Below are 27,922 nucleotides of genomic sequence, written 5' to 3' on the forward strand. Positions count from 1 at the left end.
GTCTTGTTGTGTTTTTGTGTCTTGTTGTGTTTTTGTGTCTTGTTGTGTTTTTGTGTCTTGTTGTGTTTTTGTGTCTTGTTGTGTTTTTGTGTCTTGTTGTGTTTTTGTGTCTTGTTGTGTTTTTGTGTCTTGTTGTGTTTTTGTGTGTTGTGTGTTTTTGTGTGTTGTTGTGTTTTTGTGTGTTGTTGTGTTTTTGTGTGTTGTTGTGTTTTTGTGTGTTGTTGTGTTTTTGTGTGTTGTTGTGTTTTTGTGTGTTGTTGTGTTTTTGTGTGTTGTTGTGTTTTTGTGTGTTGTTGTGTTTTTGTGTGTTGTTGTGTTTTTGTGTGTTGTGTGTTTTTGTGTGTTGTGTGTTGTTGTGTGTTGTGTGTTGTTGTGTGTTGTTGTGTGTTGTTGTGTTTTGTGTGTTGTTGTGTTTTTGTGTGTTGTTGTGTTTTTGTGTGTTGTTGTGTTTTTGTGTGTTGTTGTGTTTTTGTGTGTTGTTGTGTTTTTGTGTGTTGTTGTGTTTTTGTGTGTTGTTGTGTTTTTGTGTGTTGTTGTGTTTTTGTGTGTTGTTGTGTTTTTGTGTGTTGTTGTGTTTTTGTGTGTTGTTGTGTTTTTGTGTGTTGTTGTGTTTTTGTGTGTTGTTGTGTTTTTGTGTGTTGTTGTGTTTTTGTGTGTTGTTGTGTTTTTGTGTGTTGTTGTGTTTTTGTGTGTTGTTGTGTTTTTGTGTGTTGTTGTGTTTTTGTGTGTTGTTGTGTTTTTGTGTGTTGTTGTGTTTTTGTGTGTTGTTGTGTTTTTGTGTGTTGTTGTGTTTTTGTGTGTTGTTGTGTTTTTGTGTGTTGTTGTGTTTTTGTGTGTTGTTGTGTTTTTGTGTGTTGTTGTGTTTTTGTGTGTTGTTGTGTTTTTGTGTGTTGTTGTGTTTTTGTGTGTTGTTGTGTTTTTGTGTGTTGTTGTGTTTTTGTGTGTTGTTGTGTTTTTGTGTGTTGTTGTGTTTTTGTGTGTTGTTGTGTTTTTGTGTGTTGTTGTGTTTTTGTGTGTTGTTGTGTTTTTGTGTGTTGTTGTGTTTTTGTGTGTTGTTGTGTTTTTGTGTGTTGTTGTGTTTTTGTGTGTTGTTGTGTTTTTGTGTGTTGTTGTGTTTTTGTGTGTTGTTGTGTTTTTGTGTGTTGTTGTGTTTTTGTGTGTTGTTGTGTTTTTGTGTGTTGTTGTGTTTTTGTGTGTTGTTGTGTTTTTGTGTGTTGTTGTGTTTTTGTGTGTTGTTGTGTTTTTGTGTGTTGTTGTGTTTTTGTGTGTTGTTGTGTTTTTGTGTGTTGTTGTGTTTTTGTGTGTTGTTGTGTTTTTGTGTGTTGTTGTGTTTTTGTGTGTTGTTGTGTTTTTGTGTGTTGTGTGTTTTTGTGTGTTGTGTGTTTTTGTGTTGTTGTGTGTTTTTGTGTGTTGTGTGTTTTTGTGTGTTGTGTGTTTTTGTGTGTTGTGTGTTTTTGTGTGTTGTTGTGTTTTTGTGTGTTGTTGTGTTTTTGTGTGTTGTTGTGTTTTTGTGTGTTGTTGTGTTTTTGTGTGTTGTGTGGTATTGTGTGTTGTTTTGTTATTGTGTGTTGTGTGTTTTTGTGTGTTGTGTGTTTTTGTGTGTTTTTGTGTGTTGTGTGTTTTTGTGTGTTGTTGTGTTTTTGTGTGTTGTTGTGTTTTTGTGTGATTGTGTGTTGTTGTGTTATTGTGTGTTGTGTGTTTTTGTGTGTTGTGTGTTTTTGTGTGTTGTGTGTTTTTGTGTGTTGTTGTGTTGTTGTGTTGTTGTGTGTTTTTGTGTGTTGTTGTGTTTTTGTGTGTTGTGTTTTTGTGTGTTGTTGTGTTTTTGTGTGTTGTTGTGTTTTTGTGTTGTGTGTTTTTGTGTGTTGTTGTGTTTTTGTGTGTTGTTGTGTTTTTGTGTGTTGTTGTGTTTTTGTGTGTTGTGTGTTTTTGTGTGTTGTTGTGTTTTTGTGTGTTGTTGTGTTGTTGTGTGTTGTGTGTTTTTGTGTGTTGTTGTGTTTTTGTGTGTTGTTGTGTGTTGTGTTGTTGTGTGTTGTTGTGTTTTTGTGTGTTGTTGTGTTTTTGTGTGTTGTTGTGTTTTTGTGTGTTGTTGTGTTTTTGTGTGTTGTTGTGTTTTTGTGTGTTGTTTGTTTTTGTGTGTTGTTTGTTTTTGTGTGTTGTGTGTTTTTGTGTGTTGTGTGTTTTTGTGTGTTGTGTGTTTTTGTGTGTTGCTTTGTTTTTGTGTGTTGTGTGTTGTTGTGTTTTTGTGTGTTGTTGTGTTTTTGTGTGTTGTTGTGTTTTTGTGTGTTGTGTGTTGTTGTGTTTTTGTGTGTTGTGTGTTTTTGTGTGTTGTTGTGTTTTTGTGTGTTGTTGTGTTTTTGTGTGTTGTTTGTTTTTGTGTGTTGTGTGTTTTTGTGTGTTGTGTGTTTTTGTGTGTTGTGTGTTTTTGTGTGTTGTGTGTTTTTGTGTGTTGTTGTGTTTTTGTGTGTTGTTGTGTTTTTGTGTGTTGTTGTGTGTTGTGTGTTGTTTTTGTGTGTTGTTGTGTTTTTGTGTGTTGTTGTGTTTTTGTGTGTTGTTGTGTTTTTGTGTGTTGTTGTGTTTTTGTGTGTTGTTGTGTGTTGTGTGTTGTTTTTGTGTGTTGTGTGTTTTTGTGTGTTGTGTGTTTTTGTGTGTTGTTGTGTTTTTGTGTGTTGTGTGTTTTTGTGTGTTGTTGTGTTTTTGTGTGTTGTTGTGTTTTTGTGTGTTGTGTGTTTTTGTGTGTTGTTGTGTTGTTGTGTGTTGTTGTGTTTTTGTGTGTTGTTGTGTTTTTGTGTGTTTGGTTGATCCCCGGGTCGCCCAGGCCTTTCTGTGTGGAGTTTTTCATGTTTCTCCTCGTGTCTGGATGGGTTTCCTCCGGGTACTCCGGTTTCCCCCATCAACCAAAACATGAACGCCCTTCAGACGACTGTGGTTGTGATTTTGGGCGTTACAAAAATAAATGAATTGAATTGAATTGAAAATTGAAATTCTGTGTAAATCTCACGTTACAATATGAAAACCTGCGGCTCATATTCAGGTGCGGCTCATATATGTACAAAATTGATTTGAACATCAAGGAACAGTGCACACACACACACACACACACACACACACACTGGGGCGAGGGGGGTCAAGTGTCTTGCCCAAGGACACGACAACAGCATTTATCTGAGACGGAAAGAGGATTTTAGCCATTTTACTTCACAAAAATGAAACTCCACTCCAAGGAAAAGTAAAACTAGAAGCACTGGTGACACAATCACAACTTTTACACACACCTACATCTGTTTTTAATGTTTTTACTGACGTGTATTTGTTTGTTAGGCCCTTTGTTTGTTAGGCCCTTTGTTTGTTAGGCCCTTTGTTTGTTAGGCCCTTTGTTTGTTAGGCCCTTTGTTTGTTAGGCCCTTTGTTTGTTAGGCCCTTTGTTTGTTAGGCCCTTTGTTTGTTAGGCCCTTTGTTTGTTAGGCCCTTTGTTTGTTAGGCCCTTTGTTTGTTAGGCCCTTTGTTTGTTAGGCCCTTTGTTTGTTAGGCCCTTTGTTTGTTAGGCCCTTTGTTTGTTAGGCCCTTTGTTTGTTAGGCCCTTTGTTTGTTAGGCCCGAGCCCCTACAGGGCGTAGGGCCTATTGCTTCTGCAACGATGAGCACATGGGCCATCTTGGATTGAAAATTCCAAAATGCAAAGTCAGCGTTTTCGCTGACGTCACATTTTAATCAGCTCCTCTGAAGGCGCTTCACCTGCAGGGCTGAAATTCACTGTACATCATCTGGACAAGTGGGGCATCAAAAGTTATTCAATTCATGATGATGCCCTATTACGGTTTGCGTGCGGCGAAGCCGTAAAATTCCACTGGAATTTTTGCAATTTTCAAATTTCTAAATTTGCTCCCGTTTGCGCATACAAAGTCCGATTTGGTTTAAATTAAAATCAGTTGTAAGACTTTTGGGCCTAAACCTACTCATTGTGACATAAAATAAATTGGCGCGATAGCGCCCCCTACAGAACATAGAATATATTTGTATGGACGGCCGAAAATTTAGTTTTCCCAAATGTCACCAAATTTGACACAAAATTCCATTGGGTCATCCCAATCAATAAAGTCAATCAGACCCATGTGTTTTTTTGCACCGTGTTGCCATGGCGATGCACCAAACTGCCAATGTTATCCTAATGGGAAACCTCCCAAATTTTCACATTCATCAGAAAAATATTAGTTTCATGGAATGATGTGAAATTTGGCACAATGACTCTTCATCTCATCCTGATCAAAAAAGTCAACTGGACCCATGTCATATTTTTCACCGTGTTGCCATGGCGATGCATAAAACAGCCCATGTTATCCTAATGGGAAAATGTACTAATTTTTATACATTTCAAAGTTTTATAACGACTTATTCACTTCAATTAAGAATGTGAAATTTGGCACAGTGACTCTTCAGGTCGTTCTCGCCCAAAAAGTCGGGGGCCAATTCTGTATTTTGCACGGTGTTGCCATGGCGATGCCTGTATATTTATATATAAAAAACCCTGAGGGCCGGTGTCGACGGCGTTGCCACGGCAACCGGGATTCTCGAACTGTGTGATGTCACAAAGTGGCACAGCCTGTAAAGCCTCAAAGCTTTAGTTTCAGAGAGTTTGTAGAGCTGAAGCAGAAGAACTTGTCTGATAAACTCACGATAAACTCACGAGTAACAGATTATAGTAATAGAGAATAACTCACTAGTGAAACAGATTCACAAACACAACAATGAACGCAAAGGACATTCAGGCTCAGATCAAAAGACTGAAACGAGTAAAGCCAGAAACGTGCAGTTCTGATAAACTCACCAAAGATAAAGACGCCGTAAAACAGAGCGAGGATCTGGACTCACTAAAACAACAAAATATTCAATTGTTGGACAAAGTAGAGAGTCTGCGAAATAAAGACTCAGCGCTCACTCTGAAAGAACGCACAATGGAGACGCAGTTTAGACAGTGGCAGGAAGCAGAAAGAGAAACTGAGAAGAAAGTCCTAAAATATGAAATGGAGATGAAAACACTCAAGTCTCAGCTCAGTCTAAAAGAGTCTGAGCTTCAAACATCCACTGCAGAAACTCAAGAGACTGAAACCAGAGAAACGACTGAGGAACATCATGAACGAGGGGACGATTCACACGGAACGGCAGAGTTAGAAAAAGAAAACGAAAATCTTAAGCAACAACTCAAACTGCACAAAATCAAAGAAATGAAGTTTGAGGAGGACAGAGAAAAGTGGAGTCAGGAGCAGAAAGATTTGGAAAATAAACTGGAGATCTCTAAAAGGGAGGTGAGCCAGTTAGATCGAGATATTCAAAAGCAAAGGGCAGAAAAAGAGAAGGTAGATGAAGTTAAAGAAGAATTAAGAGATATAATTAAACGTTTTCGTGAGAAACAGGAGAAGTTCAACACTGAGAGGAGAAACTTTGAAGAGCAGCGCCAACTAGAGCAGCAGAAGTTGGCTCAGAAAGAGCAGGAACTCCAGGAAATACAAGCAATACTATACAAGGACGTCATGAAGGCAGAAAACGGGGAGCTGAGATCTGTCAAAGAGGCGATGGAGGGGCAGTTAGAGACGGACAAAGTTATGGGAAATAAAGTCTCAGGGCTCACTCTGAAACAACGCAAAATGGAGATGCAGTTTAGACAGTGGCAGAAAGCAGAAAGAGAAGCTGAGAAGAAAGCCCTAAAATTTGAAGCGGAGATGAAAATAGTCAAGTCTCGGTTCGGTGTAAAAGAGTCTGAGCTTCAAACATCCACTGCAGAAACTCAAGAGACTGAAACCAGAGAAACGACTGAGGAACATCATGAACGAGGGAACGATTCACACGAAACGGCAGAGTTAAAACAAGAAATCAAAAATCTTAAGCAACAACTCAAAATCAAAGAAATGAAGTTTGAGGAGGACAGAGAAAAGTGGAGTCAGGAGCAGAAAGATTTGGAAAATAAACTGGAGATCTCTAAAAGGGAGGTGAGCCGGTTAGATCGAGATATTCAAAAGGAAAGGGCAGAAAACGACTCTTTGAAACACTCGATCAAAGATTCAGAGCAGGTAGTAGATGAAGTTAAAGAAGAATTAAAAGATATAATTAAATGTTTTCGTGAGAAACAGGAGGAGATCAACACTGAGAGGAGAAACTTTGAAGAGCAGCTCCAACTAGAGCAGCAGAAGTTGGCTCAGAAAGAGAAGGAACTCCAGGAAACACGAGCAAAACTAAACAAGGACGTCATGAAGGCAGAAAACGAGGAGCTGAGATCTGTCAAAGAGGACGATGGAGGGGCAGTTAGAGACGGGCAAAGTTATGGGGCAAAAGATAGAACATTTGGAGAAGGATTGTTCCAACTTGCAAATCTTGGAGGCCCAGAGAGAAACGATTTTGGAGGAAAATCAGATGGAAACTGAAGCCAAGGAGCAAACGATTAAGAATCTGCAGAAAGAACGAGCAGAACTTAAAGAAACGATCGAGATTTTGAAAGTGAAACTGAGCCAAAAAGAGGCTCCTTTTAAATTCTATGATCAAGTGCTAAGGCAAGTCGAGGATTCCACAGACATGAACCCGAGGAAGGAACAAAAAGTCACAGATCTGGAAAAAGAAAACTCAAAACTTGCAGCAAACGTTGAGATTTTGAGGAATGAATCGACGCACGAAAACGCTAATTTAAGAACAAAAGTAGAACTTTTAAAAGACGAAATGGTACAAAGGGAAGCTGCTCATCTCTTTGCAATTAGAACCCAGATTGAAAATATGTTTAATGAGAACAGTTTAGCGTTAAAACGTGAGGTTCTGCTCAGAGAAACTTTAGAGAAACATCACAGGGAAAGAGACGCATTTTGGACGAGTCACTTGGAAAACCTGACAAAAAACAAACTGGAGCTGGAGAACAGAGTGTACGAGTTACAACAAAAGCACATGGAGGAGCGACAGAAGAGCGTAGAGTTAGCACAAAGTCAACTCCAGCTCAGAATCAGAGTCCAAGAGTTATCCCAAAGTGTGGAAAATGCAGAGAAACAGCAACAACAGGATCGGAAAAACAGGACACGCTCAGGGATATTCACCAGGATTTTTGAGAGAGCGAGACGCCGTTAAGGGGATCTGGTGGGTTTGGTGTCCTTGAGCAAGACACTTAACTCGCCTTGTTGTGTGTGTGTGTGTGTGTGTGTGTGTGTGTGTGTGTGTGTGTGTGTGTGTAGACTGTTGTGGTTACAGAACAGCAGCATGGACTTTACATGAGTTCGTGAGGCTGTTCGTGAGCCTTTCAGTCACTGATTTGTGGATTAGCCAAACCCACATTTTAAAATTCATCAAAAAAATAAATAATAATATTTAATTGCACATGAGTCTTGGTTAGTTTTACCTTTTTTCAAGCATCTTGAAATAAATTCCAAGGTGGAGATATAAAAAGTAAGAGAAGGGAAATTTTGCAAAAATGGGGTTCTGTCCAGTCTGGCCGACGTCCTGTTGGGTTTAGGACGGAGTCAGAATAGAGTTTTTTATGTGTCATGGGCCTTTGTCACACTAAGTTTCATCTTTATATGTTTAGCAAAAGGTAAAGTTTAAATCTGTAACTGGACAAATCGTTGTAGGAGTCGTCCAAGTCTCTTCTTCAGTTCTGGTCAGATTCCTGCTGGACACTGCCTTATATCTGTCTGAAGGGGGCGCTAACGACACTGAAACTGTGAACATGTTTACAGTTTCAGTGTCGTTAGCTCCTCCTACAACGATTTGTCCAGTTACAGATTTTAAACTTAGTCTTTTGTTCTGGATCAGGACGACTGAGGGAAACACAAACATCTTTAAATGTTGAAAAAGGTTTGGAGTCGTCACATTTACATCAATTGTGCTTTTAGATCACAAACAATAATAATAATCACAAATAAAATAAAACAATGAGTCTATTGGGTCATCCCAATCAATAAAGTCAATCAGACCCATGTGTTTCTTGCTCCGTGTTGCCATGGCGATGTGACAAACTGTTATCCTAATGGGAAACCTCCCACATTTATCCAATCATCAGAAAAACATTAGTTTCACGGAATATTGTCAAAATTGCCACAATGACTCTTCATGTCATCCTGATGAAAAAAGTCAACTGGACCCATGTCATATTTTTCACCGTGTTGCCATGGCGATGCATAAAACAGCCCATGTTATCCTAATGGGAAAATGTACTAATTTTCATACATTTCAAAGTTTTATAACGACTTATTCACTTCAATTAAGAATGTGAAATTTGGCACAGTGACTCTTCAGGTCGTTCCCGTCAAAAAAGTCCAGGGGGCCCAGTTTGTATTTTGCACAGTGTTGCCACAGTGGTGCATCAGTCCTTCCACTGTGTGTTTGTTTAGAGACACGTCCAGCCCAAAGCTGCAATAACACGGACAAAACTGGCACGTTAGCGCCTCCTGTAGGGAGTGCCGGGCCTGCGAGGGCCGCTCGATGCCGCTTGCGGCTTTAATTATTTTTATTTTTAGGCCCGAGCCCATAGAGGGCGTAGGGCCTATTGCTGTTTTCACGCTGCAACTTCGTGGCAGCACCGCCCCCTGCACAGACTCCTGTATCCTAGCAACCCACGCCGTAGGTGTGGGACATGCATATTTATTGTTGCTAGCATGTCAGCGTCAACACTGAGTCAATGGGTGAAGCCCATTGACTCTATTATTATTATTATTATTATTATTATTTTAAAAAACTAATAAAATAAATCTATGGGAGCGTGATTCAACCCGCCTGCGGCTCAATGGGCCAAACACTCGCCCCAGTCGCCCCTAGCGACGCGTGGCCTGTGCTGTCCTCACATTGACCACACACACTCACAGATGTCCAGCTCCTCCGTCCACAGGTAGAAGCTCATGTCCGGGTTGGGCAGGGGGCAGTCGCTCGGGGCTCCGCTGGACGACGGCTCTGGAATAAACACAAACATGAATATGGGACGAAAGAGACGCAAACACAACACACACAACACACACAACACACACAAACACACACAAACACAGAGTCACATCCACAGAGTGAAAACACACATCCGGAGCTCATCAGGTCTGACACGGGTTTAAAAATAACACGGATGTTATGGAAACAGATGCCCAGAAATAAATCAAAGACAATTCTACCATTTTATAGGTCAGTGTGTGTGAGGTAAATAAACAACGAACATCAAACACACACACACACACACCCCACCACCCCCCCACACACACACACACACAACACACACACACACACACACACACACCCCACACACACACACACACCTGACTCCTGCAGCTTTAATCCGTGTTCTAACGCTGTTACCTCCTCAAAAACAGACCTGGAGTTGTGTTTTGTTTCATTCACATGTTTCAGTCACACTTTATTATCAGTCTGTCACATCTACAAAGCTCAAAACGCTCTGTTCCACCTTGTGATGTCATCAAGTGGTAGTTTTCAAGTGAACTCCTCCTTTTACCTTTAGTTCAGTCGAGTTAAGTGTCAACTCCAGGACTGAAATGATCCAGATGATTCTATAAATGAAGGTGTGTGGAGTTTAAAAACACAGTGGAGCACTTCCTGTATCACCACATGATGACATCACAAGGTGGAACGGAGTGTTTTCAGTTTGAGAGAAGAACTTGTACTGTCTAAATACTTCCAGAGATCTTTGTCCCAATATGCAAATTAAAATGTGTTTTGTAGCGTAGAGTACTGCATTCAGAGTACTTTTACTTTTACACAGAGGTGCATTATATTTAAGAGAAAAACATGTTATTATTACAAACAGCTTGAGTTTTGAGGGAAAAAGATGAAAATATCACTAAGTTCTGTGTTTTCTCTGTTCTTTCTAACACTGTGCAGCTCAAACCCAAAATGACACGATGAAGTACTGACAAGTATTTATTTTAAGTTAGAAAAGTAACTGTAATTCCCCTGTATAAAGATAAATACAAATAAAGTAAAAAATCAATAAATAATAAAATATATAAAAATAAAATACATAAATAAATCAATACATAAAAATTATAATAAAAATTATATTAACAAAAAATTAAAAAAAAAAAAATAAAATATATAAAAATAAAATACATAAATAAATAAAAATAAAATATAAATAAATAAAGGTAAAATAAAATAAAAAATAAAATAAATATATAATGTATATAATATAAAATATATATCAAATTAAATAAAATTAAAAAGTACATATGTTCATTTATACCCGATACTGGTCCTTCTGTGAATAAGAGACTTTGATTTAATTGACACAGATGTCTTATCCCAGATCCGGTCTGAACGAGCCGTTTGTGCTGTAGCTTTAAGGCGTCACCACATGTTATGTAACTGAGCTGTGGTCGGCTCATATGATGTCACCGTCTAATCGAGGGACGAGGGTCATTACTGCACGTGGACACGCCCCCTCGGTCACTGTTTCTGTTTTGTTTATTTTTACTACTGTCGACGTTTCATAAACACAGAAAAAGTGAGAAACATGGAATTATGAAGCAAAGAAAAACATTTATGGTATTTTCTGGACGATAAGTGTGACTTTTTGGAGTGAGATCCAGAGTAAACGTGTTGTTTTTTCCACTTTATTTATCTGATTAACTGTTAAAATCTTACGTTAAAGGAACAGTCCCTCATATTTATGTATTTAATTTAGTGTTTTGTTCTTAATATTTGACTTTTATGCTCTAGTTGTGAAGCAGTTTTAAACATGTATAAGTCGTCGCACTCGGACGTCAGCGCTCTGCCACGCCCACATTTTCAAAAGCTCCGTTCAGACAGGAAATGAACTAAGACGTAGATATAATTAACAATCTTTGACATTTTTATTGATATTTATTCAGAGTGAGAAGAAAGAAAGCCCCAGATGAGCAGTTAGCCCCTCGTGGACGTCGGGTCACGAGGTTTGTGTCATTTCATTTTGTTTTTTTTACGTTTCATATAAAATAATCCAGTTTTTTCTCCCTCGGGCTCAGATGAAATCCCTGAGGCTGCTACAGTTTAGACATTGTTTTTATTATAACTTCATTTAAAGATAAAATGTCTGCTCTTGGGCTCGGATTTTGTAAAATAAACTTCCCCAAAAGTGCGACTTATTCTCCAGAGCGACGGAAAATACAGTAGTAAAGAAAAAAAGTGAAATAACTGAACGTGTGGAGACTTTGACGATTTGAATATAGATATAAAAACATATTTAATGGAATGGAATTTAAGTTTTTTCTTGATTAAATAATTCCCTATAACTTATGTCATATATTTGATGTTTTCTGTTTGTTTATAAAAGTAAAAAGTGCGACTTTTAAATGTTTTTTCTTCATTATTTTGCAATTTTTATACTGCAGAGCGACGTTTAGTCCAGAAAATACAGTAAAAAAAACCTCTAAAATCAACAAAGCAAAGATCGACAGTGGCTCAGTTGGTAGAGTATGCTGTTGTCGTGTCCTTGGGCAAGACACTTAGACCCCCTCGCCCCCAGTGTGTGTGTGTGTGTGTGTGTGTGTGTGTGTGTGTGTGTGTGTGTGTGAACGTGTGATGTAAAGCGCTTTGAGTGACTTCAAAGTTGAAAAGCGCTGTATAAAAATGTGATAATTTACCATTTTCCATAGATTTTACTTCATATATTTGATGATTTACTGCGCGTACATGAAGTACAAAGAAGTACAAATGAAGAAAAATAAAAAAAACACATTGAAGGAGGGCGTGTCCAGACGTCTGAGCGCTCCTGTGTCTCACCTGTGTCAGCCACGATCTGATGGTAGAGCTGGAGCAGGCGGCCGCTCAGGGCGTCGCTCTGGTCCGCGCGCTGTTCAAACGCCGACAGCACTTCCTGAAAATAGTGCTCCACGTCACGACCCGCGTCCTGTTCAGAAAAACACGCCACAGGTAAGAGCGGAGCACGGACTGTGTGAGGAAGAGTGTGACGTCACCACAAACAGCCAATCAGGACAGAGGCTGCTGAAGGTAACGCCCCCTCCCGCAATCAAACCTGTCGCTAACGCTAATGCTAACGCTAACAGGAGCGACCTCGGGGACAGAAGGACCTGATGTGTCTGTTATTAATGTTCAGATCTTGATTTACAGACACAATAGTGAAATAAAAACCCCAAAACAAAATGACGAGTCTGACACCAGCAGGGACAGAGACAGGGGACAGTTTGTGAAAAAAACAAAAATAAATAAATATATAAAACACAAAAAAATATATATAAAAAAATATACTCAAAATAAAAAAAAAATAAAAAAATAAAAAAAAAGTAACTAAACTCAAAATAACAAAAGATAAATAAACTCAAAATAATAATAAAAAAACTCAAAATAACTAAAAAAAACAACAACAAAAACTAAAATAACTAAAAAAATAAATTCAAAATAACAAATAAAAAATTTAAATGAACTCAGAATCTAACTAAAAAAAAAAACCCAAAAAACTCAAAATAACTCAAAAAATGAAGAAAATAAACTAAATAATATTAATAAACTCAAAATAACTAAATAAATACATAAATAAATAAAAAAATAACAAAAAGTAACTAAACTCAAAATAACAAAAGATAAATAAACTCAAAATAATAAAAAATTTAAATAAACTCAAAATAACAAAAAACAACAAAAACTAAAAATAACTAAAAAAAATAAACTCAAAATAACAAATACAATTTTTTAATGAACTCAGAATCCAACAAAAAAAAAAAACAAACAAAAAAAACTCAAAATAACTCAAAAAATGAAGAAAATAAACTAAATAATAATAATAAACTCAAAATAACTAAAAAACAAAACAAAACAAAAACTCAAAATAACTTTAAAAAAGTGAACCTAAGCTCATGTAGAGGGTTAATACGAACATTTAAGACCAAAATGGCGAGTCTGAAGCAGCAGAGACAGAGAGAGGAGACAGTTTATCAATAGAAAGTGAACTGGAGCCACAGTCGAGTCTTAACTATGTCCATTTACATAAACAGTCTGTTGTTGGACCCCACATGTGCATGATTTTATTTTATTGTAAGTTTTCAGATGAAGAGTTTAATCACAAGCAGATTTGTATTTTTTTATTCAGGTCCAGTTCACGTTGGACATTTTAAAGTCTCGGGCCTTGGACGTGCAGCAGGTGTGAGGTTTGAACAGAACTGCTGCAAACGGAACAGGAAGTGCATCATGATCACGTCCTGTATGAAACTCAGCGGCTAAGGTCATGTCCATTTATATAAACTCAGAATGTGGAGGGCATTTTTCTAATTAAATGATGTCACTACAACAAGATGTCCCCTCTGTGGTTTTACTGGAGAAAATTAGTCCCTGACACTGTTTGAAAAAAGGATGAACTCTGAGCCAAAGGTTTAAGATAAAATAATAAGACGAGATGTTTCTTTAAACTGATAGAGAATTCACTCGACTTTATGCTCAAATATGTCAAAACAATCGATCCAACTGCACTTTATGCAAAGAAAACCCCAAAACGGAAATGCACGAGGACAATCTCGCTCCATCCTCTCAGTCCTGAACCAGACCCGAGATCAGAGTCTCGTCTGTCGTGGTGAAGAAGGAGCTGAGTCTAAAGTCAAAGCTCTGGATTGTCCTCAGTTTAAATTCAATTCAATTCAATTCATTTATTTTTGTAACGCCCAAAATCACAACAACAGTTGTCTCGAAGGGCGTTCATGTTTTGGTTGATGGGGGAAACCGGAGTACCCGGAGGAAACCCATCCAGACACGGGGAGAAACATGAAAAACTCCACACAGAAAGGCCTGGTGACCCGGGGATCGAACCAACCTTCTTGCTGTGAGACATGAGTGATGGCACTCAGTCACCGTGCCGCCAAGACACAAAAAACAAAACAACAGGAAGAATCAGACACAACAAGAAAAATCAGACACAACAGGAAAAATCAGACACAACAGGAAAAATCAGACACAACAGGAAAAATCAGACACAACAGGAAAAATCAGACAACATAAGAAATCGGCCAGGAGACCAGACGAGGAGGAGGAGAGCCGGGCGAGGAGGAGGAGAGCCAGGCAAGGAGGAGGTCCAACTGTCATCGGGGCATCTGAAAGAGATACACTCCACAGGGGGAGTGGGACAGGGGACAACATGTGAATAGCATTGCTGATGAGAAAATAGGGCAAAGTAGAGGATAGTGCTCAGGTTGCCATACTTCCCCCAGCTAGTTACTCCTACTGCAGCTTATCTTATCCCGGGTTTTAATAACCCTAACTCCCTCACTAAGTAACCTGGTCATACGCTATACCGAAGAGGAAGGTTTTAAGCCTGGTCTTAAATACAGAGACTGTGGGGGCCTGTTTAACATCAGCAGGGAGTTGATTCCATAGCACAGGAGCTTGGTAACTGAATGCTCTCCCTCCCACTGTACTTTTGGACACTCTAGGAACCACTAATAGTCCTGCATTCTGAGAGCGGAGTGCTCTGTTTGGCTGGTACGGGACAATAGCATCTTGCAGATAGGATGGGGCCATACCGTTTAGGGCTTTGTATGTCAGGAGGAGGACTTTGAATTTGATTCTAAGCTCGACAGGAAGCCAGTGCAGATATTTTAGTACAGGACTGATGTGGTCTCTTCTTTTAGTTCCTGTTAGGACTCTGGCCGCTGCATTTTGGACCAACTGGAGGCTCCTTATAGTACTTTATAGTACTTTATAGTACTTTATAGTACTTTATAGTACTTTTGGGGCAGGCGGCGAGCAGAGAATTACAGTAATCAAGTCTGGAAGTAACAAATGCATGGATGAGTTTTTCAGCATCGTTTTTAGGTAAAATATTTCTAATTTTAGTTATATTTCGCAGGTGAAAGTATGCGGTTTTACAAGCTAGGTTTATATGGGCTGTGAATGAGAGATTTTGATCAAATAGGACTCCAAGATTTTTTACAGTAGGGCTAGAAGCTATATTCACATTGTCGAGTGAGATTATCTGGTCTGACAGAGAATCTCTTTGACCTTTGGGACCAACGACAATGACCTCTGTTTTTTCAGGATTTAAGAGCAGGTAAAATCTGTGGAGAGGTGAGGCGCCTGGAGCTGAACAAATGTACGTCAAGACAAGTTTAATGCCGTACTGTGGAACATCTCCACAGCAGCCGCCTCAAACGACACATGTACAGAGACTTTTCACCTTCCCCCTGCAGAGTTTAATACGTTTATCTGATTTTGTCCGTGTCTGTCTGTCTCGTCCGCTCGTTTGTCTGACCTGAGCGGGTCAGAGCTCGTCACACTGACCCCGTCGTCTCTGCGTCGTCCTCCTGTTCACTGAGACGTGGGCGACATCGTCAAACAGGAAATGATCGATATTCTTTTGTATTTTCTCGATAAACGTATTTAAACTCTGCAGTAGGAAGGTGAGAGAAAGTCTCTGTAAATGTGTCGTTATTAATGTTCAAAACTTTATTTACAGACACAAAAGTGAAATAAAAACCCCAGGATCATGTAGAGGGTTAATACGAACATTTAAGACCAGAATGAGTCTGAAGCAGCAGAGACAGAGAGAGGGGGCGCTGTTTAAAAAAATAATAATAATAAATTAAACTCAAAAAAACAAAAAACAAAAAAAACAACAAAAATAACTCAAAATAACAAAAAAATAAGAAGAAAAAAATCTTTTAGTTGTTTTGATAATAAAAATAAGAAAAAAAACCAACTCACAATAATAAAAAAAACTCTAAATAACTAAAAAAAGAAAGAAAATGAACTAAAAAAAACCCTCAATGTAACAAAAAATAAATAAATAAAAATAACACAACCCCACAAAAAACCCTCAAAATAACAAAAAAAAACTAAATAAAAAAATAGCAAAAATAAACTCAAAAAATGAATAAATAAATGAATAAATTAAACTCAAAACAAACAAAAAAACAAACAAAAATAACTCAAAATAACAAAAAAATAAGAAAAAAAATCGTTTAGTTGTTTTGATAATAAAAATAAGAAAAAAAAAACAATTCACAATAATAAAAAAAACTCTAAATACTAAAAAAAAGAAAGAAAATGAACTAAAAAAAACCCCCTCAATGTAACAAAAAAATAAATAAATAAAAATAACACAACCCCACAAAAAAACCCTCAAAATAAAAAAAATAAAAAAACTAAATTAAATAAACTCAAAAAATGCCCCCCAGGACCATGCAGAGGGTTAATACAAACATTTAAGCCCAAAATGAGTCTGACAGCTGCAGTTTTTCAATGTGAAGTGAATTGGAGCCAGAGTCAATGGAGCAGGAAGTGCGCCCATGATCACTTCCTGTTTGTAGCGCGGTGGCTAGTGGGTTAGCGATGTCCACTTATATAACAGTCTATAGTTAGAGGGACTTTCTGTTCGTTCCGGCGCAGAGTCACATGAAGCAGACTGTGGTTTAGAACAGCTCTGACAAAAAACAGAGGAAGTCTTCAAGCCGCTCGTCTGCTTTTGCCTCAACCTTTCTATCTCCATGGCGACAACGAGGTATAAAACCACTAGGCCAAGTTATAGGTCAGACCCGTGGAGAGGCAAGCCCACCCTAAAGTAAGAAAGCACGTTTTTCAATGTGTTTTTGAACAATAAAAACACAGGCAATTGAATAAATATTTGACAGACACAGACAGGTGTAATGACACACTGTGGAACATTTCTGGCAGCTCTAACCCAGGCAAAGTGTTAACACGCTGCAGTGTAACCTCAACCAAAGTTGCAGAGTGCAGCTTTAAACAAGTGACGACCACCTGCTGAGTGGATCTGGACAGGAAACGTTTTGATGAGAGTTTGTGTGTAAACGTGGGCCCAGGTACAACCACATCCACCAAAAAACTAAGAACTGAACAGAAGAAAGAACAAAGACGAACAGGGCGGGTGTCAAATATCGGAAATGATGCTGAATCTGGTATCGACGATCCACGATGTGAGCGGATCTAAACTTTTGACTGGAAGTGAAAGTGAAAGTGACGTTTAAAACTCCTTTATGACGCAAAATGGACTTGTGAGCGTGAAACCGTGTTCTAACGCTGTTCCCTCCTCAAAAACAGACCTGGAGTTGTGTTTTGTTTCATTCACACATGTTTGAGTCATTTTATTATTAGTCTGTTACATCTACAAAGCTCAAAACGCGACATTCCACCTTGTGATGTCATCAAGTGGTAGTTTTCATGTTAACTCCTCCTTTTACCTTTAGTTCAGTCGAGATAAGTGACAACTCCAGGACTGAAATGATCCAAATGATTCTATAAATGAAGGTGTGTGGAGTTTAAAAACACAGTGGAGCACTTCCTGTATCACCACATGATGACATCACAAGGTGGAACAGAGTGTTTTCAGTTTGAGAGAAGAACTCAGCCTAAATCTGCAGGTTTGTGTTAAACAATGAAACAAAACACACTCCAGGTCTGTGTGTGACATGGAGGTTTGAATAATACTTAAAATCCCTGACCTTGAGCGCTCGGGCCAGTCTGGAGCCGTCGCTCTGCTCCAGACCCACGTTGGCCTGGATGGCGTGTTGGACCACGCTGCACATGTGGTCAAAAGGAGAGACACGCCCCCTGGAGGTCGCCGCCGACGCCTCGATGTCGTCACGCACCACTCGGCACAAGGAAGAGGAGAAAACGGCAGGATCGGCCAGGACAAAAACTCTACAGAGAAAGAGACGAGAGTAAACAGAGAAAACAGAGAGAAAACAGAGAGAAAACAGAGAGAAAACAGAGTAAACAGAGATTAAACAGAGAGAAAACAGAGAGAAAACAGAGAGAAAACAGAGTAAACAGAGAGTAAACAGAGAGAAAACAGAGAGAAAACAGAGAGAAAACAGAGTAAACAGAAAATAGAGTAAACAGAGAATACAGAGAGAAAAGAGTAAACAGAGAGTAAACAGAGAGAAAACAGAGAGAAAACAGAGAGAAAACAGAGAGAAAACAGAGTAAACAGAGAGTAAACAGAGAGTAAACAGAGAGAAAACAGAGTAAACAGAGAGAAAACAGAGAGAAAACAGAGAGAAAACAGAGAGTAAACAGAGAGAAAACAGAGTAAACAGAGAGAAAACAGAGTAAACAGAGAGTAAACACAGTAAACAGAGAGTAAACAGAGTAAGCACAGAGTAAACACAGAGTAAACACAGAGTAAACACAGAGTAAACACAGAGTAAACAGAGTAAGCACAGAGTAAGCACAGAGTAAACACAGAGTAAACACAGAGTAAACACAGAGTAAACACAGTAAACAGAGAGTAAACACAGAGTAAACAGAGTAAGCACAGAGTAAGCACAGAGTAAACACAGAGTAAACACAGAGTAAACACAGAGTAAACAGAGTAAACAGAGAGTAAACACAGAGTAAACACAGAGTAAACACAGAGTAAACACAGAGTAAACACAGAGTAAACACAGAGTGAACACAGAGTAAACACAGAGAGTAAACACAGAGTAAACACAGAGTAAACACAGAGTAAACACAGAGTAAACGGGTTAAATCTGGGGCTTCAAAATATCAGACATTTAGAGGTGACGCTCACCTCTCCTGGAAACGGTACAGATCGTTTTTTAATCTCTGTTCGGCGACGACCATCCTCTGAAAAGTGAGACCTGTATTTGAAACAATAAAACAGAATACTTCAAATACTCTCAAAAGTACTTGGCTATTATGTAGAACTTTATGTACAATGTGGTCTACTCCAATTAAAGAGAACAAAGAAAACAACAGGGCTAACCAGGATGCTAACAGGTGTGAAATCACTCATTAGAGGCTTGAATGACTATGACTATGGTATGGTATGGTATGGTATGCTTTTATTTGAAACAGGGACAGTGCACAACATTACATTGACCTTAAAAAAAAAAGGAGAGATGTTTGGTGCCAGGTTATAGCATAGATGCTAATTTCCACCTGTAGTCCCTGGACAGGCTGATGTTTAGTAAATAAGTTTGGTGTAGATGGATGAGAAACCTGTACATCTATGATACATACATCAAATACAGCACATCTCACACTCAAATACGACATTTCTAAAAACATTCAGCTCACACACACACTTCCATACCAAATTATTCACACACAAACATTCAATTTCAAATGTGCAAATACTCTTTCTTTCACACACATTCACTAATGAGTGCAAATTTGCTTTGATATTAGCCTTTCCTTTGTCACCTGTGCAAACTTTTGAAAACTTGTACATGTTATAATCTCATTTGGCAAAACTATTCCACTGACTCACAGCAACGATCGAGAAAGCCGATTTAGCAAAAGAAGTCCTACGTTTTGTCTCCTCTAGAGGGCGCCCTAGTGACTCGAGTTGTTTTTTCTGAGCTCAGTGAGACAAACCTTCTTAGAGGAGGACAAGCAATACCATGAATGATTTTAAATAGTAGACAGATGTTCGCATATATTAACAGATTATTAAAGTTTAGAAAACCATATTTGGAGAGGATCTGACAGTGGTGATACTGTCTGGATTTTTTGTCATGAATCTTTAGCGAACATTTATACATTGATTCAAGAGGCTTTAGAGCTGTTTTTCAGGCCTGCGACCAGCTTGTTATGCAGTACAGAAAACGTGACAAGATCATAGAATTTAAATACATATTTGATGCCTCAGTTGTAAGAGACCCTCGTATGTATCTAAAATTTGCCAGATTAAATTTTAAGGAGTTACACAGTTTTTTTACATGATTCTTAAAGTTTAAGTTTGGATCGAGAGTAACACCTAAGTAAGTAAAATAGTTGACATTTTTTATTTTTTTGTCATTAATATAGATATCTGGGTAATCTGAGTATTTATGCCTGTTTGTAAAATACATTGCAACTGTCTTTTCTAGATTTAATGTAAGACAAGAATTCTGCAGCCAGGCAGCAATCTTTTGCAATTCCCTTGTTAAACTCATGGCCACTTCTGCATTATTTTTCCCATGAGTGAATAGGACTGTATCGTCCGCATACATGATGACATTTATACTGCACACTGAGGGGAGATCGTTGATGTACATACTGAAAAGCAGAGGCCCTAATATAGAGCCCTGCGGAACTCCCATGGTGCAGTCTTTAATTGGGGACAGTGTATGATTTACTCGGACACACTGTTTCCTGCCACCCAGGTATGATGTAATCCAATTAATCGTTTGATTAGACAGTCCAAAATTTGATAGTTTCCTTAGTAGGATACTGTGAGAGACAGTATCAAAGGCCTTTCGTAGGTCGAGAAAGACCGCTCCTACTACCCCTCCTTGGTCTATATTTGATTTAATTTGTTCAAGGAAGTAGGTGCAAGCTGTCTCTGTTGAGTATTTTTTCCTGAAACCAAATTGCAAAGGATTTAAAAATGCTTTGGTTTCGAGATGTTCTATTAGCTGTTCTGCTACGACCTTTTCATAGACCTTAGAGATGGCAGGGAGGATGGTTATGGGCCGATAATTACTAATTTCTCGTTTGTCTCCTGACTTAAATATTGGTGTTACGATGCCAGTTTTTAATACATCGGGAAATATACTATCATTTATTGACTGATTTATTAATTTTGTTATGGCTGGGATCAGGCTTTCTTGATGGCTTTTTAGAAATACACTATCCAATCCATACAGGTCCTTTGCTTTACTGTTATTCAGTTTTCCCAAAATATTTTCCACTTTTGCATCATTAACAGATGTTAAACTAAAGCCTGATTCGTCACAGAGTAAGTTATGGGGAACGCAAGGTGTTGGAAACAACTGGGTCAGCCTCTGAACAGCATTTATAAAATATTCATTAAAATTTATAGCTAAAATTTCATTATTGTTTTGAGTTTTACCCTCTACGTTTAATTGCATTTCATGGTTATTTTTATTTTCTTTTCCAAGAAGTTTGTCAATATTTTTCCATAACAATTTGCTATTTCCTTTTGCGTCTTTGATGAGATTGAGGAAGAAATTAGCCTTTGTTTTCCTAAGTAATGTTGTGACCTTGTTTCGCAAACTTCGATAGATTAAGTGATCAGTTGTCAATTTGGTTTTAATAAATTTTCTTAATGAGGCATCCCTTTTTTTCATTAATTCCCAGAGTTCATTATTGAACCATGGCAAATGCCGTTTTTTATTTTGTTTTATTTTTTTTGTCTTTGTATACTTTATTAAGATATTTTTTAAAGTTAATGTTAAATCATTGCATGCTTGTTCACACGATTTGTTATCCACTATATCATTCCAGTTGATTTGTTTTACATCGTCTTCCAAAAGAGACAAATCCTTTTTTGGAACAAAAAACACATTTTGATTATTATTATTTTTTTGTTGTTGTTCCCTATATCTTGTTTTATTCAACTTTCTTACAACTAATGTAAAGTTATGATCTGATAATCCAGTTACCAAGTTATATGTTTTGATTATCCTTTCCGGTTTATTGGTAAAGATTAAGTCTATAAGTGTTTGAGAGGTTTTTGATAATCTTGTAGGTTTATTTATCATTTGTCTCATTTGGAATGATTTCATAGTTTCTTTGAGTTTTTTCTTTTGCACTTTATTTAGCCAATTGACATTGAAATCGCCCATAAGTAGTACTTCCTTCCCTTCAAACATTTTAAGCATTTTAAATAACTCTGAGTAAAATGTATTTGTGGCATTTGGGGGGCGGTAAATTGCAATTACAACAAAGGACATTTCAGGAGATAGTGTAATTGTAACTCCTACACATTCTAATGCTTTGTTTTTTAAATCAATCTCTTTACTTTGGATATTGTTCTTCACATAAATCAAAACCCCTCCCCCCCTCCCCTTCCCCCTGTCGCGTCTGTATGTTTTATATCCAGGAACAGTGAACACAGATAACGGAGTTGTTGGGCAAATCCACGTTTCTGAGAGACAAAGATAGTCCAAGTTTGAGTCTGTTAGAAGATGCTCAATCTGTTCGGTCTTTGATATTACGCTCCGTATATTTATATGTCCTCCGAAGATCCCTTTCGGTTTATTAATAGGATTCCACAGGACACGGGCGTGATTCACAGTTTGAAATAGTTTAGTCTGTTGTTGTTTCAGTAGCACATTAGTCTGTAGCACGCTTGTGGGTCGTAGCCGCAGGGAGGTCATGTTTGTCTCTGGCACTCAGGCACAGTTCACACTCGCACAGACCTGACGCACAAACAAACTGTAAACAAAAGCTGTTTACAGGTTTAGTGTGGTTAGCTCCTCCCTGCTGGTCAGATCACTGCTGGACACCGACTTATTTCTGTCTGAACTGAAGAAGCGGCTTCAGCAAACAGAAAACGTCTTCACTCCTACAATGTTCTGACCAGGTGACAGATTTGATTTTCTTTTGGATTCAGTGAAGAGCAAAATGACGTTACACTGGAGAAACTAAAACACCGACGCAAGAGCAGCTCAGGACCACAGTCTGCTGTTCATCTGCATCTCAAACACACAAAAAACACAAAAGAAGAAGAGAGAGAGCAGCTCAGGACCACAGTCTGCTGTTCATCTGCGTCTCAAACACACTGACCACTGCTTTGGACAGAGAGAGGGTCAGATCTGAGCCACAGAAAAGAAATGTGAGAGACAGAAGAGATTTTTGTTAAGAAAGACAGAAATGAGGCCTTAGACATAATCCGTCTTCTACTTATAACAACATCCTCAGATCTAAATCTAAACAAGGAAACAGTAGTGCTAGCCAGTATGCTAATAGCCAGTATGCTAATAGCCAGTATGCTAATAGCCAGTATGCTAATAGGTGTGAGAGCAGCCAGTAGAGGCCTGAATGATTACGCAAAGTACGACTCAGGCGCAGTTCACACGGAGCGAGGTCTGTTACACTAAAACAGAAACGGTAAACGACCAAGTGCTAGTTTCAGTCGTTAGCTCCTCCCCCCCGGACGCATCGCCATCTTCACTCTAAAACGTTTTGTCCAGTTACAGAATTTACGTTTTCTTTTACTATTTAAATCAGTAGAATATAGTTTGTCTCGTTCTATCTTTGGAGATTTCACTAAGAGACACAATAAAAAAGAGAATTAGGAGTTCGGTATGTGAGGAGCGCACGCCTAAACGATGTGACGATTATGTAACGGCGTTTCACCTGGAATGGCCCGCTCCTTCTTGATCTGCTTGGTGCAGCTGAGGCCCACGGTGCAGTAGGGCTGTGGGTAGGTCAGGAGTCTTTTGCAGAAGTCGTACACACGTTTATAGAGTTCATCCGGAATGTGGATCGTCTGGAATATCCGAGAAGCCCGGGCGGCGTAAGGACAAAAGCACAGGTGAGTAAAAAGAACCAAGGTAAGTGATCGACCTCAGAACTACTTCCTTATTGTAAAAAAAAATAATAATTTCCTTTTAGCATCGCAGTGCACCTGTCAGACTCACCTGGATCAGCGCGTACATGAGCGTGTGCAGAAGAGGGAGGATATTTTTGCGACTGTTCCATCTTTCCGCCTGCAGAAAAAAAGAAAAATAATAATTCCTCAGATTAGCTACAAATAGAAACTTCAGATTGATTCATATACAGTTTGTCCCTCGTTGTATCGCGGTTCAACTTTCACTGTCTCGCTTATTTTTTTTTTAAACAGTGTATGAGTGTGCATTGTGTCGTGCGTCCTGATTGGCTGTTGGACTGTAGACCAGACACGAGTTCACAGGTGCGCTGCTCGGCTGCGCACTGCACATCAGTATGCTCCGTTTGCTTATGTCCTTGTTTTATGTTTTTGTGGCACTAAATGATGTCTGATCACTGTTTTGCTCGTTCTCCGGCATCCGGTGGTCACTGACCTCTCAGATGAGAGAACAACTTCGTCACTGATGTTTTTGATTGTGTGGATTATTGGCCTGTGTGGATCCTGGCTGTGGCTGTCACTGCTACCGCTAACACTGGCTCACCTGGGTGACAGCAGCATGGGCGGGTGCGGGGAGTTAATCCAAACGGGCCGCTCCTACAGCCGAGAGACCTTGTTGGAGTTGCGAGAGCGGACTGTGTGCGGCTTTGCCCCCGACACTCTGACCCTGGATACCGTCCCAAGGGAGTTGATTAGAACTAAGCGGAGCACAAGACGTGGAAGGAGAGGAGGGATTAAGAACCGGTTGCGGCGGAGACCCAATCGCCCACCGCTTCCTTCCATCATCCTGTCAAACCTGCGCTCTCTGAGCAACAAAGTGGACACATTACGCGCATACAGCAGGTACTGTAATGAATTCCGTGAAGCGTCTCTGTTATGCTACACCGAAAGCTGGTTACAGCCGACGATGTGCGACTCGTATGAAATCTTCGGGTTCACGCTCGTCCGGGCAGACAGGGACGCAGACTCGGGGAAAACGCGAGGAGGAGGCATCTGCGTGTACATAAACGATCTTTGGTGCAGGCAGCACTCAGTAAAATACCAGATATGCGACCCAAACGTGGAGATACTGAGAATAACATTACGACCTTTTTATTTACCCAGAGAGTTTGGATGTATTTTACTTTTTGTGGTATATGCCCCTCCCAGTGGTAAAGCTGCTAAAGCAGCCAACATCATTGCTGACTGTGTTCATGAGTTACAGCTTCAGTATCCTGATGCCCCAGCCATAGTACTAGGAGACATGAATCAGTGTCACCTGGACTCTGTGTTGCCTGGTTTTGAGCAATATGTGAAAAATCAAACCAGAAAAAACAACATTCTGGACAAGTGTTTTGTAAATATTAAGAATGCTTACACCTCCAAATGTAGACCACCTATCTTAAACTCGGATCATAATGTGATTCATATGATTCCAATTTATAAGACAAAATTTAAGAAAAGTAAGCCTGAAAAGAAAGTTATAAGAATTTGGACAAATGAGAGTGAGGAACAGCTTAGAGCTTGTTTTGACTGGACTGACTGGAGCACTTTTTATGAGGGCTCCTTGGACGAAAGGGCAACTGTCATTAATGACTATATTAACTTTTGTGTACAGTTGGTCGTCCCCACAAAAGAAATTAAAATATACCCAAATAACAAATCATATGTAACTAAGGACATTAAAGGAGTCATAAACAAAAGGAAATTGGCCTTTAACAACAAAGACACCGTAACACTAAAACAGACAGAAAAAGAATTAAGGCTTAAATTAAGAGAAGCAAAATTAAAACATAGACAAGACCTAGAAAACACTTTCAAAACTAATAACTCCAAAAAGGTTTGGGACACCATGAAATCAATGACAGGCATGCTATCTTCCATTAAACCTATTGCAACAGATAATGACCATAGTTTTGCCAATGACTTAAACACTTACTTTACAAGATTTGAATTATCTGATAGCTTTGAGAAATGTAATTTAATTCTCACAAATATTCAACCAGGACTTTCAGACAGAATTAAAATCACTGTCGATGAAGTCAGAAAAACATTTAAAGCTACAAACACCAAAAAAGCTGAAGGGCCAGATAAGTGCAGTCCTTTCATTTTAAAAAACTTTGCAACAGAGCTTGTACCAGCATGGCAACCAGTGTTTCAACTCTCAATTGACATACATACAGTTCCAATAACATGGAAAACTTCACACATAAAACCACTTCCCAAATCTCGAAGTCCGAAAGAATATAAAGACTTCAGACCCATAGCTTTGACCTCAGTGATCATGAAGGCTCTAGAGAGACTTTTGCTCAAACATTTACAAACCACAACTAACACCAAACTGGATTCATCCCAGTTTGCATATAAAACTGGTTGTGGCACTGAAGATGCTGTTGCCTCATTAGTTCACATTATCACTAAACATCTAGATAAATCTCATAGCTATGCACGAGCACTCTTTCTAGATTATTCATCAGCCTTCAATACAACACAACCTGACATTTTACTTTCTAAAATGTCTCGCCTGGGAGTCAACCCCTACTTGATTCACTGGTATGCCTCTTTTCTTACAAACAGAGTCCAGCTGGTCAAAGTGAATAGGGCACTTTCTTGTGCCATTTTGACTAATGTCGGTGCACCTCAAGGCTGCGTTAGTTCTGCTCTGCTGTTCACAATATACACAGATGACTGCCGAGCAACTTCAAACAATCAATACGTTCTAAAATACTCAGACGACACTGTACTGTTAACCTTATTGCATGATTCGGATAGCCCTGACCTGCACCAACAGGGAGTTAACAGAATAGTCACATGGAGTAAAAACAACTCTCTGGAAATAAACACAAAGAAAACTGAAGAAATTGTGTTTAGCCCAAAACTGACAGTTGCAAATCCCACCATTATCAACAACGAAATTATCAAACGGGTAGAATCGTACAAATATCTTGGTGTTATGATTGATGCCACCTTATCATGGAAACATCATATAGACTACATCTGTAAAAAAACTAAACAAAGACTGTACTTTCTCCGTCGCCTACGATCTTTTGGAGCCACTCGTCAGATCCTCCTACTGTTCTATACGGCTGTTATCCTCAGTGTGCTGCAGTACTGTAATACTGTGGTACAGCTGCTTGTCCACATCAGTAAAGTCTGGACTTAAACACCTGATCAAGATCTGTTCCAAGACTGTGGGTCAGCCATTAGAAGGTCAGTATGAGGCTGCCTATCACAATAACACAATACGACTGGCAAGAAACATCATTTCTGACTCTAACCGTGTTTTGAACTGAATATGCGACGCTTCCATCTGGGCGACGGTTCAGTGTTCCACGATTTAATAAGGTTAGGCTGAAGCATTCTTTTGTTCATCAGTCAATCCTTAAAATAAATAAGGAGCTTAATCCATAGCTATCAAAGTGCTAGAAAGTGACTTGAATTAATGTTTGTATCGTGTCTGTGTCACATGTGTGATGTTAATGTGAAGCAACGGAGCCACTGTTTTTATGTGCAAGACAAATTTCAGATCTCTGATCTGACAATAAAGTATTATCTAATCTAATCTAATCTAAATTGTGTCGTGCGTCCTGATTGGCTGTTGGACTGTAGACCATTGTGTCGTGCGTCCTGATTGGCTGTTGGACTGTAGACCATTGTGTTGTGCGTCCTGATTGGCTGTTGGACTGTAGACCATTGTGTCGTGCGTCCTGATTGGCTGTTGGACTGTAGACCATTGTGTCGTGCGTCCTGATTGGCTGTTGGACTGTAGACCATTGTCCATCAGTCTCCTCCGTGCCGTGTCTCCTGTCCAGTACAGAATGTGTTCAGACAAATTTACATAAACGTTGGATCTCAGTGTGACTCTGAAGTGCTGTACGTTTGCAATTTGTTTTCTCCCCGACAAAAAAACCCACAATGTCGATGAAACGTTCTGCACCGACAAAGACGCCTACGAAGGTTTGAACTTTGAGAGAGTTTAAACGAGAGAGAAATGTGAGAAAATGTTAACGCCTGTGTGAGAAAAGTGTATAAAGTGTGTGGTGAGGGGTTTTACAGACAAAAACAGAGAGAATAATGTAAAAAATAAAGAGGATACTTCGCTGATTTTGGAGAGCGACGTGAAGTTTCTGGAGGCCGATCTGGAAAATGGGGGGACAATTTCTTGACATAATCCTGGACTTGGAGGTGAGATTTGACAGATGTTCAAACACAGATCAATAATCCACCTCATCCCAGTCCTTACATTTCCATGTCTTTTCACAAAACTATCAGTTGTTTTTTTTTGAGTTGATGAAACAGAAAAACAAAATAAATGTAAATGTTTAAACTTGAGAAAGGTTTTTATGGACAGAATTATATTTATTTTTCCGTGGACCCTCCCTGGACGGAAAGACGCAGCCGACGCAGCCGACGCAGCCGACGCAGCCGACGCAGCCGACGCAGCCGACGCAGCCGACGCAGCCGACTCACTCAGACTCATGTGTTTTTTTTATCATCTCATTTATCGTTTGCGTTTCTTCTGGTGGATATTTGAGTTTCAGTCTCGTCACATTTGCAGTTTTAAATCTTTTCATCTGTAAACACAAACACAGGAGGAGCAAAGGCTGAACCGCTTCATTTCTGTATTTTCTCGGAGCGTGTTCTGAGTAAAACACGACACGACGGAACAAAGGGGCTGGTGTTGCTCATTACATAATCTCCA

The 27,922-nt window shown here is 39.1% G+C and overlaps 1 protein-coding gene across 2 annotated transcripts in view; it reads right to left on the minus strand.

The window, feature by feature from the left end:
* LOC117379394 (phosphoinositide 3-kinase regulatory subunit 6-like) overlaps positions 1-27,922 on the minus strand; it is a 49,886-nt gene that overhangs the window by 4,170 nt on the left and 17,794 nt on the right. For both annotated transcript variants that reach the window (XM_033976102.2, XM_055222471.1), the window contains exons 5-10: positions 23,276-23,344; positions 22,992-23,124; positions 18,472-18,541; positions 17,399-17,597; positions 11,721-11,847; positions 8,826-8,912 (exon numbers count right to left, since the gene is read on the minus strand). In XM_033976102.2, the coding sequence (XP_033831993.1) occupies positions 8,826-8,912; positions 11,721-11,847; positions 17,399-17,597; positions 18,472-18,541; positions 22,992-23,124; positions 23,276-23,344 (685 nt within the window). The remainder of the gene's footprint in view (positions 1-8,825; positions 8,913-11,720; positions 11,848-17,398; positions 17,598-18,471; positions 18,542-22,991; positions 23,125-23,275; positions 23,345-27,922) is intronic.

This window comes from Periophthalmus magnuspinnatus, chromosome 1 (genome assembly GCF_009829125.3).
Source record: "Periophthalmus magnuspinnatus isolate fPerMag1 chromosome 1, fPerMag1.2.pri, whole genome shotgun sequence".
In the NCBI taxonomy this organism is placed as follows: domain Eukaryota; kingdom Metazoa; phylum Chordata; class Actinopteri; order Gobiiformes; family Gobiidae; genus Periophthalmus; species Periophthalmus magnuspinnatus.